The sequence below is a fragment of the Purpureocillium lilacinum genome (assembly GCF_023168085.1).
Source record: "Purpureocillium lilacinum CBS 284.36 DNA, scaffold_8, whole genome shotgun sequence".
NCBI lineage: Eukaryota > Fungi > Ascomycota > Sordariomycetes > Hypocreales > Ophiocordycipitaceae > Purpureocillium > Purpureocillium lilacinum.
Window position 1 is genome coordinate 190,772 of NW_027072118.1, and position 19,055 is coordinate 209,826.

A 19,055-nucleotide genomic window follows, 5' to 3' on the forward strand; every position below is an offset into this window, starting at 1 on the left:
AGACAGAGAGGTCTATCTATGTGGGAGACAGGAGTGGGCGTCTCTGGTGCTTTGTGTGTGGGAAGAGATGTGTGTGTGTGTGAGTGCTTGAGAGTTTGCGCGGGGGACAAACTCTGTGTGTGCTGGTGTGTGATAGCGTGGTGTGTGTGTGTGTGTGTGGTGGTGGTGGGTGGGATGGAAGAGAGATGAGAGGAGGAAGAAAGGCCAGACGTATTCACAGCAACGCTATGAATCGCGTGTTTATATTAAGAAGAGCCTTTTTGGCTTTGATATGACATGCAGAGAGAGAAACCACCCAGAGTTCCTTCCCGCGTGCGATCCTCGGTTGGCGCTTTTTGTAGTCTCGGGCTTTTGCAAACCTGGTATGGGTCTTGGAAGAGCGAGAGATACAAAGGTCATGGGAGCAGAACGAAAGAGGAGGGGGACTTGTTGGGTGGCGAGCGGGTGGGCTTCGTCTTATATCTCCGCGATGGCCGAGCTCGCCGATGGGAGGAAGGGGGGGGGGTCGGGCAGTCACAGATACTACAAACACCAACACGAACGGCACAGCGCGGCACGATGGGAAACGGGGAATGGGGGATGGGGGATGGGTCATTGACCACGGGATGTGTGGGATGGGGACGGGGGCGTGCGAATGGTAAACGGTGGTGGTCCCAGAGGCGAGCGCACGCACGAACGCACGCACGCACGAACGAGCGAAACGGGGGTCCCAGTTCCGGGGACCGGGGGACCAGCCAGGGCGGCGGGCGGGCGCGGGCATGGGCAAGGGAAAGGGAAGGGGAAGGGAGGAGGCGATGTGTCAAGCACGGGTCACATGGCCTGCATTGCCTGGACCGGCCGGGAGGTGCGGTGCGGTGCGGTGCCTTGCGTGGCGCGGCGCGGGTGGCGTGTTATCGACGAGAGGGCGAGAGACAAGAGACAGTGGGAGAGAGACTGGCTGGCTGGCTGGCTGTATTACAATTACTGCACGGGCGCCCCCTCCCCACGAGACAAGACGGCATTGATTACACCCCGGCAGGGAAGAGCAGGGCTTCCCCGGGGTGGGCAGGCCGTTTCGCTCCATCGCGGCTCAAGGCGATAGCAGGAGCAGCGACGGGGGGGGCCCTCCTGGTGCTCTAGAACAAAACCAGAAGCACGCTCGGGGCTAATCAGTCAGAGAAACTGGCCGTGTCCCAGATGGTGCTCCGAGTGTCCTCCGACCGGCGGCATGATCCATTGATAACCTGCGGTCCCACCCAGCATCTGGGACCATCTGTGACCCACGCGCGCGCGCAACGCCAGCGCCGACCGATGCCGCGTCCCCACCCGCCGGGCTCGATCCCAAGGGTCTGGCAGCTCTGCCCGGCGCGCCCGTCTCGCCCCCAAACAGCCAGTCAGACGTGCCCCTGCAGCATGCGATTGCCACTTCGGGCGGTGCGGCGTCACGTGGCTCCCCGCTTGCTGCATTAGCGATGCCCGCGAGTAGCCGCAGCGTCTCCATTGCCCAATCAGCGCCCCGCCGTGCTATCGCTTTCTGTCGTGCTGGAATGCCTCCGATACGGCAGTGCCCCGGACGCTTTCGCCCTTGGCTGGGCATCTGGGCTGGGATGCTGGGCCATCTTGCGACCCCCGGGGCTGACGGGACCGGTGTAGTGTCGCACCGCACTGCACCGCAGGGGTGCCGCGACCATCCCCCCCCCCGGACCTGCACGATAAAAAAGGTACGGTAGCCAGATACGGCCACCGGTGACCGGACGTCCGTCTGCGGCTGCCTGCCTGCCTGCGCCCACGGGTCGTGCGCTGGCTCCCCCCGTCATCGCCGTCCGTCGTCGAGTGTCGCCTCCATCGTTGTCATCGTGATGCCGGCTGGACGCGTGCCGCGAGTGTGGGTGTCTCGCGGCGCAATGTAATGTAATGTAATGTAATGCACTCCGTAATGTGATGTGATGGTGCGGTAGCCGTGGTGGGTGGCGGACCAGCTGACCTGACCCCGACCAGGTCAACAAGGTGAGGTGGCCCATCCCACCGTCGGGGCCACCAGCCACTCCCGAATCGTCCGACGCGGCCGCCGACCTCGCAACGCATGGCATCGGCGTTTGAGTCGTGTTGGGCTGGACTGGGCTGGGTGGAGGAAGCCATCGTGATGCGAAAAAAAAATATCCCGGCTTCCCCACCCGCGGCCAAGTTCGCTCGTCGTCGATGCAAACAACGGACCGGGCTCACGCCAGCCCGGCCCGCTCCCCGTCGTCGCCGCCTCGTCCTGCAGGCTCGTCCTTGTTGTTGTGCGACGCAGCCCCAAACCGGCGTCGGACAATCTCGACGTACCCAATCGGTCTGCCGCGGGCTAAGCCGACCAGGTCCTGGACACCCCCATATGCGAGCCCAAACAGCAGCCCCAGCTTGGCCGTCCGCGCGGCAGTCGAGAGCGAGAATCGGTCTGTGGTCGGTGCGGCCGACGGTCGGCGCGCCAGTTAGCAATTGTTTTTGACTTTCCCCACACGTAATAAGCATCCGACGCTGGCCATTCCATCCCCCCCTCGTCTCTGTTCTCGTCCCCATATCTCCAGACGCAATCCACGTTGCTGGTCATCACATCATGCTGCCCTCGCAGCAGGAGCCGAGACGAGGCGAGGTATGGGGCGGATGGATGGACAGTGCGCGCGGTGCGCATCGTGACGGTCGCGCAGCCAGGATGTCTCTGAGGAAGATGGGGAAGCACTCACGCCACAACGAAAACGCGCCAGCAACGGTAAGCGTCGCGACCGTCGTCGAGAACATGTCGCTGCACCCGCGGTATCGATCCACCGTGCTCTCGAGCCCCAGCGCGACGAAGCTCCAGAGGCCCGTCCTGGCCGCCATGCGGAAGCCCTCGCGGATGCCGCCCTGCATGGCGTGGTAGTTTTTGGACTTGTGGTAAAAGTACCACCCGGTCGTCGTGTCGGGCATCTTGTGGGCGTGCTCCGCCCGGAACCGTAGCTGCGCCGTCTGCCCGCCCTGCATGGCCCCCAGTGTGAATCCCACGATGCCCGACGACACGGATCCCAGCAGCAGGCGTGTCGGTGTCGACATGGACAGGCGCGGGAACGGCTCTGCGGGGGAGCTTGACGGCTCGGCTTCGAGCGGCATCGATGGCTGGCCCGGGAGGGCTGCCCTCCGAAGGACGGCGTCGTCAGCTGCAGGTAGGCGGCGGCTCGCAATCCCGTCGTTCGAGGACGCCATTGTGGAGTTTTCGATCATCGTGCTGCTGGCCTTGCGTCGGCGCTTAGAGACACAAGTCTCGTCAATGTCGGCCTGCCACAGGAATGCGCTCGCAGCAGAGGCAGCCGCACGTGCAGGTGCATGCGAAACGTAGTACGGGCAGCGCCGGGGGGTGAGGAAGCGGCTGCTGGGCTTCGGCAAGGTCGACACGTTTGCTGATGGTTGGTGGTCAAAACCGCTCACGAGCGCGGCCGACTCTTTGGTGTGTGCGCGGGAAATGGCGAATCTGCAGCAGTCGCGACGGACCTCCGCAGCACCGTGCTCTCATAGAGGCGCACGGTGTAGCGCACTGTCCCTTTAACCCACGCGCTGGCACGTGATGTCGCGCATGCGAGCCGTGAGCCGTCTCGCATCCAAACATCTCATGCCCAGCGTCAGCGCCTCACCATCACAAAGTCTTCACGTCACCTTGCCCGTCGGCTGCCGCTGATTACTATGGTTTGTATTGCTGAAACCCGTGATACCGCTGGACGCTGTTGCTCACGTCGCGGTCCAGGCCCCCGTCGACGACGCTCACCTGTCGGTGCGGTTCAAGCACGGCATCCACACCATCTACCTCTTCGTCGACGCCCTGGAGCCCATGTCCAACGTCACACAGCTGCTGCGCGAGGTGCTGCAGGAGCGGTACCCCTCCGGCCTGACCACGTCCGTTGCGCCGCCCAAGCAGACGCCGGTCCCGGCCGACGCGAAGCTGGCATACGCCGTGCTCTCCGTGCCAAACGACCCGTCCCGGGGATGGAAGCGGCTAAAGGTCGGCGCCGACGAAGAGTTTACGCCGACCAAATGCGGCCTTGCGGACAACTCGGTTGTGGCATTTGCAGTCCTCGGCGCTGATCACGACGATAACGACGATGTTCAGTTTGAGGTGGAGTGGCCACGCGTCGACGATGAGCTTTACGAAGAGGGCGGCTGAGCTGAGCCGTAAGCATTTCGTGGCGAATCACATTGGCATTGTTGGGCGTCAAGGGCGTATCAAGGGATCTGCGCCGATATCGTCGTCTCACCACGGCTCGCTGGGATAAGCTATCTCCAGCCAGTGCGGCGACAACGCCCCCCATGTCTCACCCCGCGGGTAGCGACGGGAAGGCGACACGGGGTGCAGCCAGCCTAAAATCCTGGCTGTCCGATAAAGGCGACAAGACAAATCGAGCGAATCGCTCGATTGCAGGAAGCCCTTCAATACATGCATACCTTCACAAAGTCTAATCGCCTGGGTGTGAGTGTCGCGCAATGCCGTGATATCATGGATGATCTCATGCCCCGCACGATCTCGCTAGGGGTCCATCCACTTCCCAAGGCCCCGACATGGATCACCCACACGATGGAGGAAACGGTCCGGACAAACTTGGGGGATTCTTGGATCGCGATGCACGCCTCTGAATGACATCAAAGGCAGTCATGACATGGCCAAGGTGAGAGCGCGCTAGAATTGACATGGTATAGGGTAGGCATTTCACGTCGGGTCTTACAAGGGTGGAAAGGTTGGAGACGACGTGAGTCCGCCTGTTCAGACCCGATTTGATCTCCTTTGGACCATTTCACGAACTGAGGACAGGGCCGAATGCAAGTGTGATAGCTAGGCATCATACGTCAAGCGATTTCGAGAGAGGCAGCCCTGGGCATTGACATGATGCTGTCTCGTGTCTTAATATGAGATACACGGGAGAAACCCTCAGCCCTGCGAAGTACGCGTCTTTGTTCTGCCTTGTCAGTGAGAAAGTTTGGCCAGGCCGCTACAAATCCGCTCCAGCTCGCAGCCCGCGTCACACATTGCGAATATGAACCTGTCAGGTCTCACAATGACAAATCTCCGACCCTTGGCGCTCTTCCACAGGTCGTCCTCATGGTACCCCCGAGGTGCGGGACGCCCCTTGCAGAGACTAGATGCCGCAAACTCTTCGGCCGAAGCCGCGCGGTAGACCCCGTCGAGTTCGGAGGGTTGCTTTTGCTGATGAGCTGAGACTGGCAAGCGAGGGACAAAGAACGTTGCCTCGCGGACTGAGAGGCTCTCGGAGGACGCGCCGTCCAGAACTTTGAGCTCTTGCCTTGCAGCCTGCAATTCATCCAGATTGTCGAGAAGGACGACAATTTGGAAGGGGCTCTCCTTCGTCTTCGCGAAAATCGCGTCGTCAGAAAATTGGACACGAGGGACCTCTGCCTGGCCCCCGAGCGCCACGCAGTATGTCTGTGAGAAAAGGACGCCGCCTCCCAGCTCAGGAATAAAGGCCATGCCTGGTTCGTACTTGTACGTCGTCGGCCCATCGATCCGCGGACCCAGCTCAAGCCAGCTCTTCCAGCCGGGAAGCAGCTGCAGGAACCACAACGTCCAGTCGCGGACGAAAATCTTGAATGGGTTCCGGCTGTTGACCATGTCACCGTTGCGGATCGTGGTGGCCAGGGAGCTCTCCAGCTGCTGTTTGCGCTCCAGGAACCACCCGGTGAAGAGTTGCTCGTGGTTCGCCGCTTGTGATCTACAGGCGACAGCCAGGCGCCAGTTCAAGGAGATGGCGTCGCGAAACCCGGATGCAATGCCCTGTCCACCGACTGCGAGTTTACGTGGTTAGCCTCGGCTCGAACCGCCATCGACGACAGAGTTATGCGGCACCTACATGGCGGGAAGACGTGCGCGGCATCGCCACAGAGTATGACCCGTCCAAGAGCCCACCTGTCACAACTCCGCGCTGAGAAGCGAAACGGCCGACAGCGGAGCACCTCGATGCAGTCATGCGGGAACTCGACAGGGTCGGGTAACCTGCACAGCGTCAGCACAGCTGTACCACCACCCCAGTGCCTCCCTCAGCGCACGCACCCGTAACGTGCCCCAGGGTGCCTGAGATAAGGATACACGACTTTGCGAATCATGGCTGGCGTCGCCATTTCCGCATCGCTTTCGCCAGCGTTGACGAGGAACTCGAAGCGCCAGAGCCGGTCGGATGGTGGCCCAAACCGACCGCACACCGCTGGGCGCTGCGGATTGCAGAGGAACCGGAAGTCGAGTGGGAAGAAGAGGTCAAAGACGTCCTCGGAGGAGTAGCCCAGCTTCCAAAGGGGAAAAGACGGATGCGTCTTTGGCGTCGGCAGACTGAGCTTCCAGTTCAACGCAACCCACGTCTCTTGATACCGCATTCTACGATTAGGTTAGCGGCAGTCTGGGGACAGCCGCATGGAACGCACTTTTCTGCCCACTGCATGTGAACGCCTCTCGGCTCCAGGTACTGCTTTCGCGTGAAGCCAGTCTTTCCGTCGGCGCCAACCAAGAAACGTGAGCGGATGCATCGCTCGACTCCATTGGCGCCCAGGTATCTCGTATACACCCATTCGTCGTCTTCTGATATGGATGTTACAGTGCAGCCACTTCGCAGCTCGCAACTGCTTGCCTCACGGATCTTGGAGCGAAGGCGCTCCTCCAGGGCTGGCTGTTTGTGGGACAGCATGGCAACGTGCCCGGTGTGGCCAGCCGTCTAATCGAGCACGGGGTGTTGTTAATGTTGTAGGCCGACACATACGGAGCCAGGGTCACAACTCACAGAGCTAATGTCAAAGTTGAGAAATGGCTGCTTGTTCAGATCATTATGCACACCGCTAACGAAGCGCACCTTCGGGATACCTGCAGAATACAATGCTTAGAACCCAAGATGGCATGTGTCGTCCTTGCATGCTGAACACTAACAGGTGCCAATGTCGGAGAAGACGTGCTCGTACAGCCCCAAGCCCTGCAAGAAGCGAATTCCATCTTCGTCCAGTGCAATGCCGCGCGGGTCGGTCGTGATGTCTGGCTCTTTCTCGAGAACGATATTGGCGATGTTTGCGCGGCCCAGATAGGCAGACAGCATGGCACCCGTAGGACCGCATCCACAGATCACAACGTCGGTGGTCTCGTCATGATTGAGGCTGGACGACGCCATGGCGACATTACCTGCATGAAGTCAAGAAAGCGAATGTGAGACGCGATGCTCAATTGTAAGTTAGTCGCTTAAAACGACTTAGCTAGCTATCAATGACACCCGGCGTGGTGGTGCCCAAGCATCGGGTCTCCACGATTCGTCCCCACGGTTCTGCCAACATAGGCTGAGCCCACAATGAGTTGTGGGATGCGATAACTGAGTGACTGGCCATTCTTCTCGTCACGTCTACTGTACATCCCCGCCTTGTGCTCGGGCATTCGGGGTACTTGGCCGTGATGTGGGGACTATGATGCGGCAACAATCGGCCTGCCCCCGCGCCCCGCAGCTGTGAGTTTGCCCCTGTGCATGGGGCACTTGCGGCTTGCATGTGTCCTGCAGGGCCAAGTGATGCACCCGCTGTATTGGTGGGAACAAGAGTCGGCCTCGGAGGCTGTTGAAGGACTTGTACGTACTCCACCAATCTACGAAGTACATCACTCCATGTTTGCTTTTGACTTCACAGCTACACATATCGTTGATGGCTTCGTGCAGGCTCCATGTCTCAACTCGCATCACATCCGACCCTAGATTGGAGAGACGGACTCTTCCAGTGGTGCGAGCTACCTTCTAACTACCTTCTAAGTTAGCAACGCGCAAGTGTAATGTCTACAGTCAACAGCGACATGTCCAGAAGATCTCATTCATGATAGTCGTGAGATTTGTACGTATTGAAAGTATGTAGAAGAAGCTGGCTATGTACTGATCGAAAGGAGAACTATTCCTGCCTCGCACCTGGCAAGTCGCAAGTTCTCAGCATTTGATGTAAGCGTCATCTGCTTTCGCAAATGGCAGACTTAGGCGGCACCGCCCCAGCCGCAGGAGCCCTTGCCAGGCGGCTTAGACTTCTTCGAGTTGCGCGTGACATCCGGCCCGGGCTGGGGGAACTCGACGTCAACTCCCTCGTAGGTGCAGACTCCGTTGCCCACGTTGGCAACGAACATGTTGGGCCGACTAGAGATGGGGTCCGATGCACCGCGCTTCTTGCCGCCGGCCTTGACAGTGATGGCCGCGCAGTTCATGTACATCTCGCGGTTGCCCTCCCAGTTGAACCACGTCCAGGCGAAGAGCGCCTCGCCGGCGGGCGTGTCGTTGGGGAGAGTGAACGAGTAGCTCGAGTCGCCCATGACAGGGCAGTTGCCAATGTATGAGTGAATGACCTTGAACGATGCGCCCTTGTCGAAGGAGAGAGACGCCTGGCAGCTGCCGCCCTTGTGCGGCGTGTTGCCCGTGATGGTCATGCTGTAGGTGCCGCCGGGACTCCATGTCGCGACAGACTTTCCCTTGGGCGTGCCGAGAAGCTTGTGATAGCCCTTGCAGGGGAAGTTGCTGCCGCTGGCCTCGAGAGGGGACCGGATGTCGTAGTCAACGTCGCCGCCCGTGTTGGGGTTGTAGCTAGAGCGGAAAGCCGGGGGGTTCTTCAACTCCATGTGGGCGCTGGCCAGGCCAAAGGCACCGGCAAGTATGGCAACGACCTTCATTTTGCTGGGTGTGGTTGAGTGAAAGGAAGATTATGTGCGGATGCTTAGTGTACTGCAGAAGTAAAGGAAGACTCTCGAAGAGCGCGTGTCGTCGTCTTATATCTTCATGTGTATTACTGTCACTATCCGTCTCAGGACGAATACGTCCCAAGAGTGCAACCAAACCTTCGAATGGAGGCCATCTGAACGGTACGCATGACCGACCATCCTGCGTCCACTTTGGCGTGGTCCAGGAGAGGAAATCTTTGGTACCCAGCTACATGTAGGCTTTGAGTTGCAGACTGCCGGCGCTTGCGGCCGTAACGTAGACTATAACCCACTCCAACCCCACGCATGGCACCGACATCTCATAGCCTACCAAGTTACAAGTCGGAGAAGTGCTGGACCTTCCTCTTGGGTGGGCTGTTGGTGGCCCACGAGGAGCTCGTCTGACGCCGTCGACGTCTCGGTTTGCGACTAGGAATCCCCCTTGATTTAGATCCAACAACCCCACCACACACTGGATCGCGCCCCCAAGGTCAGATCATTGCACTATGAAGCCAATACAGGTCTTCATCCATCAAATGTTGCCCCATAGCTATTAGTGACAATGTGAGGTTTGGAGCGTTGTGGCTTGATCTACTTCTCTACCCTTCGGCCCCTTATTGTCGGCGGATGGCTCGACAGGGGTGGTCAGGGATCTGCCAACACAGCGCCGGCCACCTTGTGACTAGTGCTGCCAATCAGTGCCTTTACAAGATAAAGACGCGGCCCGCATCCCACCGTCTCGATAGTGTATTGTTTAAACAGAATGCGCGAGGACATACCCGAAGTCCCGCGGCGGTGCAGGCCCCAAGCTTGGCTTCATTCTGGCATCACCGGATGACACCTGAGACTCTGGAAGAGGTGCAACCTTCCCCACGGACTCCACGTGAGCGTCCGACAGGCCGTCGGATGCCACCCTCCCCAGATTGAACAATAGGCGCTCAATTCCCGGTTGATGCTTGGCGGCCTTGTCCGTCAGCAGATCACAGGATCGGACGAACTTGGCCTCTACCGCTTCCCGAAGCAAGCTGCCGCGCAGGCGAGCCAGGCCTCGAATAGGAAACAGGGGGGTTAGCGCCGCCCTCTACCAAACTTAATCCCAGCAACCCCACGTACCAAACCTGAGCTCCGGACCAGGGATGCCCAGGCCCCAAGTCGTAACGTAACCTCTGCCGCCCAGCGTAGGATTCAAGGCCTATCTGGATGTGGCGACCAGTCACATGGCGGCCCTGAGGCAGAGACTCACCAGGAAAGGCAGGTCGAGAGACTCGAGACACAGAGCGCCAAGAAAACGTGGTTGGTAAATTGGTTTTGTTTTGAGAGCAGCAGGGGGCCGAAGTTTGCCGTACTCGGCCGGAGCCAGCGGTAGCCTAGTTGGCCGATCGTTACCTCGCCTCGAATTGAACGGGCGTGTTGAGAAGCCTTCGCCCAAAACTTGCCTCGAGGCCCAGTAGAATATGGGCGTTAGGCCTCCGCACCGTGTGGCCGATCTGGCGAGGCCTACTGCTGGGTTTGCCAGACGTCGCGGTATTGGAACGATGAACGTTGTGTCGCCGTCACGCGTCTAGCGAAGCTCCACCAGCGCGGTGCCGCGGCTCTGTCAGATAGTGATATCGACATACTAAAATAGATCCGGGACATCTCTACGCGGCCACAATAGATTGAATGGTCTTTTGCGGACAGACGAAGGAATGACAGCTGTAGGTAGAGTGATGTCATGGGACTGTCCTTATCTGTCGACTTTGCTTTCACTAGATATGGAGACGGTACATTTGGGTGGGAAAGGAGGGCCACCACCTCGGTGCATACTCTCTGATGCTACTACACTATCACGTCTAAGCCAAGAAAGCCTCTGGCAGCTCGGGCCCCCACACAGCAAGCGACTCGCTCCCAGCTGGCGAATACGAAATTGGGGAGTCGCGATTAATCAAGTCTCCGTCGGCATAATGTTCCACCATGTTGCCAGTAGTGTCCCACCAATAGTCGAATATCTGGGAGCCAAGAACGTGACGTCCGACACCCCAGACGGACTTGTATCCCTTTTGCGCGAGCCACTGATGTCCGAGGTTCTGGGTGTCAAAGTCGTGAACCTCAAACGACGAGTGGTGGACGTGAGAGGTCGGGCCGGAGCTGAGGAACAGGGTGTGGTGGTCGACAAGCTTGTCTCCGAGATCAATATGGAGGAACGCCGTGACAACCTCCTTCTTGCCGTCCTTTGGCACGTAGACAAAGTCTGATGGAGTGATGTTGAACGTTGACGTGTAAAACTTGACAAGCTCCTGGAAGCGCGTCGTCACGAAGCCAAAGTGTCCAAGCTGTGTGTGTAATGTCAATATGGGCGCCTTCCCTTTGCACCGGCATGGTAGCACCAGTGATGGGGAGGGCACCGTACCTTGTGGATGGCCGCAGGTCCGGTCTGGAACCTCTGAAACTTGCGGGCGCGCTCCTTTTCCATGCCGTAGTTCAGTGGAAGCTTGTTCGGGTTATTCCCGGCTTCTTTAGCCTCTTGGCCAAATATGATGTTGACCGGAAAGCCGTCAGGGTCAGTAATTGTGACCAGCCGGCCACCACCCGGGGCGTCATCGAGGGCCTGGATGTCGCCTGCTCCCGGAAGACGTGCAGCCCTTTCTAAGTCAGCGTCTTGCCACCTGAGATAGCACGTGCAGCACGCACCTCTGGAAGTCGTCCTCGGACGCCGCCTCGAACGTGCCGCCAAGGAACTCTCTAGGCCCCTTGCGTGCATAATACACGTATTGGTCAACTCCATATCCGCTGTACCAGACCTCGTTGTCGCCTTTCTTCGCGACCTCCATGCCGAAGTCTTCATGCGTGTAAGTGCATGTGTTCATTTTGACCTCAGGGTGACAGAAATGCTGCGAGCTCACCTGTCAAGAACTTGTGAATCTCATCGAGGTCTGGGTGCTGGTAGCGGACGTGAGAGACCTTGTTTAGCTGGATCCTGCCCTTTGTATCAATGTTCTGGCCCTGGAGCCAGGATGCTTGCGTCTCCTGATCATCTCCAGCAGCGGTGGTGTCTGGCACAGCGGCACCAGAATTTGGGGCTAGGCGGGCGTCTCCCATGGTCAACAAAAGGCGAATCGGTGAGAAATTTGGTAAAAGCGTAAAAGCAAGTCGTTGTCAACCAACAAGTTAGTGGATCACGAATGCGCCGCTCGATTGGAGGCAGCATCCTTAAGAACGTGGAAACATATACAGAGTAATGGCCCTCACATCTCACGTCCCCACGTCGTGCGTGACGGCTGCCCCGCAAGCCGCAAGTGATGGCGGGGATGTGGTGCGTGGCACCAAAGTGAATGGAACTGCATCAAGTCGGTGCATCCCCACATGCAGTGGACTCAGCTCAAAGAACTGATATATGAGCCTCGCAAGTCGTACAGGTTCAACCACAACCTCGGCCATTCGTCAGTCGCGGTAAATTTCGCAACGGTTTCTTCCATCATGTCACCTTTCAAGCGACTTGTCAGATTCTCTTTGGGCGATCAGGTTTGCTACGGCGACCTTGTCAAATCAGAAGGCGATGAGCACACCGTCGAGCGTCTCGTCGGAAGTCCGTTCGATGGACTGAAGAGGACCGGAGACACTGTAAAGACAAGCAAGGTTGGGAAGAAACCCGATAGCACCACATTCATGTACATGGCTGACTTTGGCAAGCTCCTCTGTCCCCTGGAGAGTACACCCCTCATCGTCTGCATTGGACTCAATTACAAGAAACATGCCCAGGAGGCCAACGTAAGCGCGCCCAAGAAACCCTGGACGTCCGTGCCCAGGATACAGGTTGGGCACATACACTGATGGACACGCCGCAGCTATCTGTTCCTACGTACCCTACCGTCTTCACCAAGCCCGCCGATGCTCTTGCCGGGCCAAATGACGTGGTTCGCACGCATCCCGACGCGCGCCCCATGCTTGACTTTGAAGGCGAGCTGGCCATTGTAATCGCCAAGGATGCCAAGAACGTTTCCGAAGAGAACGCCTGGGACTACATCCTCGGCTTCGCCGCATCTAACGACGTTTCGGCGCGAAACTTTCAGCTGCCCGAGGCGTCGGGTGGCCAGTTTTGTTACGCCAAGTCCTTCGACGGGTTTGCGCCCCTGGGCCATACCATTACCTCGTCGACCGAGGTTGGGAATCCCCTCGAAGCGCGCCTCACGACAAAGGTCAACGGCACGATCAAGCAAGACTCCAACACGAACGACATGATTTGGAGCGTCGGCCAGCTCATCAGCCACCTGTCGCGCGGAACGACGCTGCGCCAGGGGACGGTTATCATGACGGGAACACCGTCTGGCGTGGGCTTCTTCCGCAAGGAGTTCCTCCAAGATGGCGACGTCGTTGAAGTCGAGATTGAGGGAATAGGCAAGATCCGGAACGTGATTTCTCATGCCGAATAAATTGGTTAGCGGATGCACCCCGCGTGGAGCTACGTCGGGATGGCGGGGGAGGTGGCGGACGAGGTGGGCTAGTCTGTTTGTTGGTAGAGATAGATCCCACAATTGACGCCCGATGCGGGGAAGCTTCACCCTCAACACCATGCAAATGGATCAGAGCTGCATGTTCGGCAGGTCGAACTGTCTATTGAACATGCCACTGCATCAGCAGCCGCGGGCCCATCTCCACATCAATCGTCGCGTTCCTTCTGTTGCAAGAAGAACATGCAGAGACGGCGCAAGACCACGAAAGAGGAGCGCGTCTGTGGTATTTGCAGCCGGTCCTTCAACAAGGCAGAGCATCTCGCTCGGCACATCCGGTCGCATACCAAGGAAAAGCCGTATCAATGCCAAGTATGCAAGAAGGTGTACACAAGACAGTACGTTGCAACCCTGCTCACTAGCCCGCGCACGGCCAGATGCGATGGTACCATTTGAGTTGGCGTGACACGAACTTGTGCCTGATGTTTGGCAGGGACACTCTCTTGAGACACTCGAAATCTCATGGCGTGTGCATGGCCGAAAATCCATGGGCTCAGCCCGGCACCGAAGGCCATGAGACGACATCTGCATCGAGCCGGAGCCCCCATGGCGATGTTGCTGCAGCAGAGGCAGCCTCCATAATGGCGGCCTTTGCCTCTCCTCACCAATCATCGCTCGCAGCCCGGCACATCGACGGAGTGATGACACCAAGCAACACCTGTACGTTCACAGTGGATGGGCAGCCCAGCAACGACGCGGCGTCGGATGACCAAATATTCTCTGCGCAAGGGACAGCGACTACGGATATGAGCCCATTGGAAGACGGTGGCGACCATCGATTCACCGGCCTGACCCCGTTCACCGAGGATCTGACAACACAGTGGTCAAGCTACTTTGCTGGAAACGAGTTCGACATTGCTTTGCTGGACCCGTCCTTGTTTACCGCGCCGTCCGAGCCGCAGCCTCTCACTTTGCCGCAAGAGCCGACCGTGCCGGCCGCGAGCAACCCCAAGTCTCCGGTGCCGACTCCGTACATGCCGTTCGCGAGCGCCACCAAGTCTTGGATCCAGCGAAAATGGCATACTTTCTCCGAGGGGGCGTCGTCGGGGTACATTACGCCGGATGTCACAGAGGACAGACACAGCGTCGATGAGATTTGCCACAGGGATCTGACGGAAAGGCTGCAACCGCGCCTGCAGAGCGGTTCATTACCATCTACTACCTTTCTTGTACGCGATTCCAGCGCCGAACTGCCAGTGTCGAGCTTGAGCATTTGCTGACTTTGGACGGTGAAGAACCTGTGCATCCAGGCGTACTTTGCGAATTTCCATCCCGTCTTCCCTATCGTCCACACACCCACGTTTCGACCACAGAAGCACAATGGCCTTCTCGTTCTCTCAATATGTTCCATCGGCAGCCTGTTCCTCGGCTCCTCCAGCGCAATATCTCGGGGCATCAGCATGTTTGAGAGGCTGCACAAGTCTATTCTTACGTCGGTACGTCAAGGCAAAGTGTCCCTTCATTGCCGCCGCGCCTGACATTGTCGCAGTGGGATACATGCATGGCAAGCTCGGCACACTCCAACCTCCTGGCGCTGCAAGCGTCGGCTGTCGGCCAGACATTCGGTCTGCTTGTGGGCGTACGTTGTTCGTTGAATCTGTGTGCGTACTCCAGCATTGACAACATGATAGAGGCCAAAGGACTTGACGCAGGTGGAGATGTTTCACGGCTGTCTGGTTGCCGTAAGTACACGCCGCAAGCATCGATCACTTACAGCTGGCTGATATCAGCAGTGGGCACGGAAACTACGGCTCTTCGACCCCGAGGAGTTCAACATCGACGTTGCTCAGTTGAAAGGACGGGAGCTGGAAGCGGCATGGAAGGAGTGGGTTCGATGCGAGATTAAGCGACGGTACGTGCGACTGCCAATTGAGGAGCTGGCGGCGAGCTGACAACAGAAGAATCGTCCTCGCAATCCTGCTCCACGACGCCGAGATCAGCGGGCTCTTCCATCACGATCGTCTGATGCGGCATTCCCTGGACAAGCTCGACCATATCTCATCTGAAGAAGCCTTCGATGCCAGGAGCGCCTCTGCGTGGAGACTCGTCATGATGAAAGAGATGGCTCCGCATGACCTTTCGGACCATGGGCCGCAGGCTACTTTTGCCAACTGCTGGTCGCCCGACGCTGGCACGTTCTTCACATTCCCAGACGCGTCTAGTGGCTTTGAACTCGGCGTCATGCTCGAAGTCATTGGGTCGCTGGCGTGTGAGAGTCGCAGAACGGCCGCGTCCTGGGCTCGGACGTGTACCAAGTACGAGGACTTGCTGGTGGGATGGTACGACAAGTATCGGCGCACAGAATTATTTGAGCGACAGGCATCCGGCCTGATGATGCTGTGGCACTCCATGTTCATGCTCCTGCACATGGACATGGACGCGCTGGAGTGCGCCTGTGGACGAGAGGGTCGGCCGGCGGTTCACAGACACGCGCAAGATGCCCGGGCGTGGGCACGATCAGCGTCCGCAAAAAGATGCATTGCCCACGCCACACTGGTGCGAAAGCACTTTGAAGAGCTGCCCATAGGCACAGAATCCCCAGTATACGCCCCGATGTGCTTGTACCGCTGCGGTATGGCCTGGTTCTGCTACACGCACTTTGGGGATCCATCGCAGGAGCAACCAGAGGCGGGACTCGACATGCCCGAGCTACAGACACTTGGCATCAGTGAAAAGGTGATTGCGGAGGAGATGGAGCCAAAGGATGGTAGGCCAGTTGCCAGCCCGCTCTTCAGGGTGATTGATCTCCTTCAGCGGATAAATCATTGGAAGATAGCGCACAGCTTGGCGTCTACACTGCTGTCGCTGTTTGAGGAGGAAGAGGACGCGTTGTTTTGAGCCCGGAGTATCCACGCAACGACATCAGCATTGCGTGTCAGGATGGTACCAAAAGTGTCATCGGAGCTTGGGGGTTGTGAGCTAGAGGATGGGGACACGATTGAGCAGGCGATTTCGGCCCGACACAGCCCCCAGGCCTAAGGTACCGAGCAGAGGGAACGGACTGTGCGACTACGAAACAGTGTCGCGCGAACCGAAAATGAAACCAGAACCTGCGTCCTGGACAATGTGCGTCGCAATAGCTGATGCACCTTCACAGTCTTTGGGCGATCTCACGTCCGCGGGACGAAATAGAGTATCGTTGTGTCGTACAAAGCGACGAAGAAAGTTGGATAATGGGCCGGGTACGTGTAACGGGACCCAGCTATGAAGTGAACGATTGGGCTCGGTGTTGAGACCTGTCCTGTAGACGTTGTGGCCATGATCGGTGTGTTGAACCCGTAACCTGTCCGCAGCGCCCATGCCATACTGGCTTCACGTGGTGTTGAGACCATCTCCCATGCTGTCTTGTCAAGTCCAATCTTGCACAACGCGGTGTTGAAGCGGCATTTGTCGCAAACTTGACCGTTTCCATCGTATCTCGGGTTGGTGGTTGACGCTTGCAGCACATGTAGTCTTGGGGGTGCGACTGTCGCGCGGACTTAGTAGTCGTCACCTCGACTGATGACCTCTTTGTGCGATTCCCGCAGCAGGATTGTCTGCAGATGTCAGCGTGTTTGATCTACGGATCACGGGGTGTGGCTACATACATGCTCGAACTGGGCAGAGTACGACCCAGGAATATCCATCAACGGCTGATGGGGCTCCAGTATGCCGTTCGACACCAGACAATTGAGCTAGGCCGACATTAGAAAAGCTGTTCACGCGCGCCTGGACGGAAACTTACGCCTGCGAGATAGCGGTCGCAGCCGAGGCGGTCGAGGTATCGGCGGCAGAATACAATGGTGCCAAAGTTCTCCTTGATGGTCTTGTAGAGACGATTGGCGGAGTTGAGGGGCAAGGATACCTGCCTCGGGGTATCGTAGCTCAGCCCATACCCGTAGATGCCATCCTGTCCAACGAGCGATCAGAACAACACATTCATGGCTGGGATCGGGGACACTCACGCCAGTTCTGGTGACGCCACGTCCTGTGCTTCCGAATGTCTCGATGGCAAACACCTCTCCCTCTTCCATCTTGGTTTGGTTCGAGTTTTTGACAAACGGAATCGTCTTCTCGCCATGGATGCGATACCGCTTGATGTCATGTCCACAGAGGTCTCGCACGGGCTTGACGGGAAACAATTTGCCACGAATCTCGACCTCGTAGCTTTCCATGGCTTCCTGAATGGCGGCACTGACGTCGCTGATACGAACATCAATCCCTGCGTTCTGCATGTGCGGTCAGCGCTTGATCAATGTGTTCCGACAGATCCTGCTCACCTTGATGCCCGTGTTGGTCGCATCGCGGACGGCAGCGAGGAGATTGTCGTACGTCGGGTCAAAAGACATGGTGAATGCACTGTCCACAATCCAGCCATTGATGTGAACGCCAAAGTCGACCTTCATCACATCCTCGTGCTGCAGAACAATGTCCTTTTGGCCAGGGTTCGGGGTGTAGTGCGCGACACAGTTGTTCAGGGCGAGCCCTGTTGGGAATCCCAACCCCGCTTTGAGGCTTTCACCAGGCTCAAGGCCAGGATTGCCTAAGAGCGCTCGGACACTGTCCTCGATCCCGGTGGCAATTTCTGTGAGTGTCTGGCCGGGCTTGACAGTTTGCTGGACCCATTGCCGCACCTGGCGATGGACCTCGGCAGCCTTGCGGTAGTCGTTGAGCACCGTGCTGTCCTCGAGAGGTCTATGTCCGCCGCGACGTAATTCGGGGGCTGTTACCCTGGCTGTCGTTCCAAAAGCAGAGCCATAGCTCAGCTTTTCGCCCTCGGGATATTCACCGGAAGGGAACAGGTCAGCGAGAGCAACCTTGGGAGGCGACGATTGCTTCAGCACAGCCGCCTTGTTCTTCCTCTTGGGTCGCTTGCGTTTCTTCTTCTTGCTTGCATCAGCAGAGCCAACGCTGACAAAACCTAGGGCGGCAGTGGCCTTGGCGGCCTCCTCGTCGTCGTCGTCGTCATCATCGTTCGTTCCGCCGTCGCCTGCCATACAGCCGTCCCCATCTCTCGAGAGGTGCGCGCCTCGCTTCTCGCCGCCAATGCCACTGGATTTGGCGGTGAACGGACTGTCTGATTGACGTCAGCTTCGGGAACAGGACTTGATCGCGGTGAGAGCAGGATTCAATGTCGTGTCGCATACCACGGTCCTGATACATGTGTCGCTCATCGTCCGGAGTTTTGGAACCCATCGTTGCATGACTGGATGACCGCGTTTGGAGTTTGTCAAGGGACAGGTTTCGGAGACGGCGCCTCCCGTCAACGTTCCACCTTGGACGGCGTGACGCCCCGCACCGGCCAGCTCAAAAGTGGTGCCGCTCACTGCACTGCAGCCTCGTTCCGCGACCCGACGATTATGCTTGGCACATGTCGGGCGAAGGGCGCCCTGCTCCGACCCCTTTGAACTCAGTTCGGGGAGTGTGAAATTTAGCGACTTCCATACAGCGGGCTATGCGCAATCGCCTGGAGCAACGCTAAATGATCCTTGAGCGTCAGGACGGCCCTCACGCGCGGTTGCCGACACGGGGTTGTCTTGCCGTTCTTTTCGCGGAGATTAGGCCCTGCGCGCAAGAAATCATTGACTGCGTGATTTCTCAATGCGGCATGCACGTAATGGCGCCGAATGCAGCCTTGCATAGAGGCCAGCAATCGAGCTGTGCCAGGGCACACGAACCGACCCGGGCGTGATAGACTTGCAATAAGTTCGATAAATGTTTCCAAACATTCTCACAGATGAATACTATTTCTCACATGCCTCTGTCTCGTTAGCCACGCAGCGCACGGATAAAATTGCTAGCCGGCGAGCGCCTTTGCCTTCTATACGGTCTGGTGCTCTCTTCTCCGTCTCGCATCGCCAAATTCGATGCATGATGCTCAGACCTGTGACACTACAAAAGTC

General features: G+C 58.0%; 8 protein-coding genes across 8 annotated transcripts; 3 read left to right on the forward strand and 5 right to left on the reverse strand.

The window, feature by feature from the left end:
- Positions 1-2,198: 2,198 nt before the first annotated feature.
- Positions 2,199-3,198, reverse strand: PLICBS_009921 (uncharacterized protein; the record flags this gene model as incomplete). The annotated part of the gene is made up of 2 exons (XM_018328063.1): positions 2,199-2,416; positions 2,703-3,198. 2 exons carry the CDS (start codon positions 3,196-3,198, stop codon positions 2,199-2,201), a joined length of 714 nt encoding a protein of 237 aa, XP_018173296.1.
- A 474-nt stretch (positions 3,199-3,672) lies between these two features.
- On the forward strand, positions 3,673-4,150 carry PLICBS_009922 (uncharacterized protein; the record flags this gene model as incomplete). The annotated part of the gene is made up of 2 exons (XM_018328062.1): positions 3,673-3,675; positions 3,734-4,150. 2 exons carry the CDS (start codon positions 3,673-3,675, stop codon positions 4,148-4,150), a joined length of 420 nt encoding a protein of 139 aa, XP_018173295.1.
- Positions 4,151-4,945: 795 nt separating this feature from the next.
- PLICBS_009923 (uncharacterized protein) lies at positions 4,946-7,142 on the reverse strand (the record flags this gene model as incomplete). Its single annotated transcript, XM_065601750.1, has 6 exons — positions 4,946-5,781; positions 5,940-5,989; positions 6,047-6,364; positions 6,412-6,698; positions 6,765-6,844; positions 6,908-7,142. 6 exons carry the CDS (start codon positions 7,140-7,142, stop codon positions 4,946-4,948), a joined length of 1,806 nt encoding a protein of 601 aa, XP_065457822.1.
- An 833-nt stretch (positions 7,143-7,975) lies between these two features.
- On the reverse strand, positions 7,976-8,659 carry PLICBS_009924 (uncharacterized protein; the record flags this gene model as incomplete). Its single annotated transcript, XM_018327280.1, has 1 exon — positions 7,976-8,659. The coding sequence occupies one exon, from the start codon at positions 8,657-8,659 to the stop codon at positions 7,976-7,978; it is 684 nt and encodes a 227-aa protein (XP_018174311.1).
- Positions 8,660-10,518: 1,859 nt separating this feature from the next.
- Positions 10,519-11,764, reverse strand: PLICBS_009925 (uncharacterized protein; the record flags this gene model as incomplete). The annotated part of the gene is made up of 4 exons (XM_018327279.2): positions 10,519-10,998; positions 11,076-11,307; positions 11,357-11,504; positions 11,569-11,764. 4 exons carry the CDS (start codon positions 11,762-11,764, stop codon positions 10,519-10,521), a joined length of 1,056 nt encoding a protein of 351 aa, XP_018174310.2.
- Positions 11,765-12,028: 264 nt separating this feature from the next.
- Positions 12,029-13,095, forward strand: PLICBS_009926 (uncharacterized protein; the record flags this gene model as incomplete). Its single annotated transcript, XM_018327278.2, has 2 exons — positions 12,029-12,433; positions 12,511-13,095. The coding sequence occupies 2 exons, from the start codon at positions 12,029-12,031 to the stop codon at positions 13,093-13,095; spliced, it is 990 nt and encodes a 329-aa protein (XP_018174309.2).
- Positions 13,096-13,754: 659 nt separating this feature from the next.
- Positions 13,755-16,011, forward strand: PLICBS_009927 (uncharacterized protein; the record flags this gene model as incomplete). Its single annotated transcript, XM_018327277.2, has 6 exons — positions 13,755-14,342; positions 14,409-14,609; positions 14,663-14,752; positions 14,805-14,855; positions 14,907-15,025; positions 15,075-16,011. The coding sequence occupies 6 exons, from the start codon at positions 13,755-13,757 to the stop codon at positions 16,009-16,011; spliced, it is 1,986 nt and encodes a 661-aa protein (XP_018174308.2).
- Positions 16,012-16,652: 641 nt separating this feature from the next.
- Positions 16,653-18,315, reverse strand: PLICBS_009928 (methionine aminopeptidase 2; the record flags this gene model as incomplete). The annotated part of the gene is made up of 6 exons (XM_018327276.2): positions 16,653-16,709; positions 16,761-16,847; positions 16,898-17,062; positions 17,118-17,381; positions 17,433-18,229; positions 18,300-18,315. The coding sequence occupies 6 exons, from the start codon at positions 18,313-18,315 to the stop codon at positions 16,653-16,655; spliced, it is 1,386 nt and encodes a 461-aa protein (XP_018174307.2).
- Between the last annotated feature and the right edge of the window lie 740 nt (positions 18,316-19,055).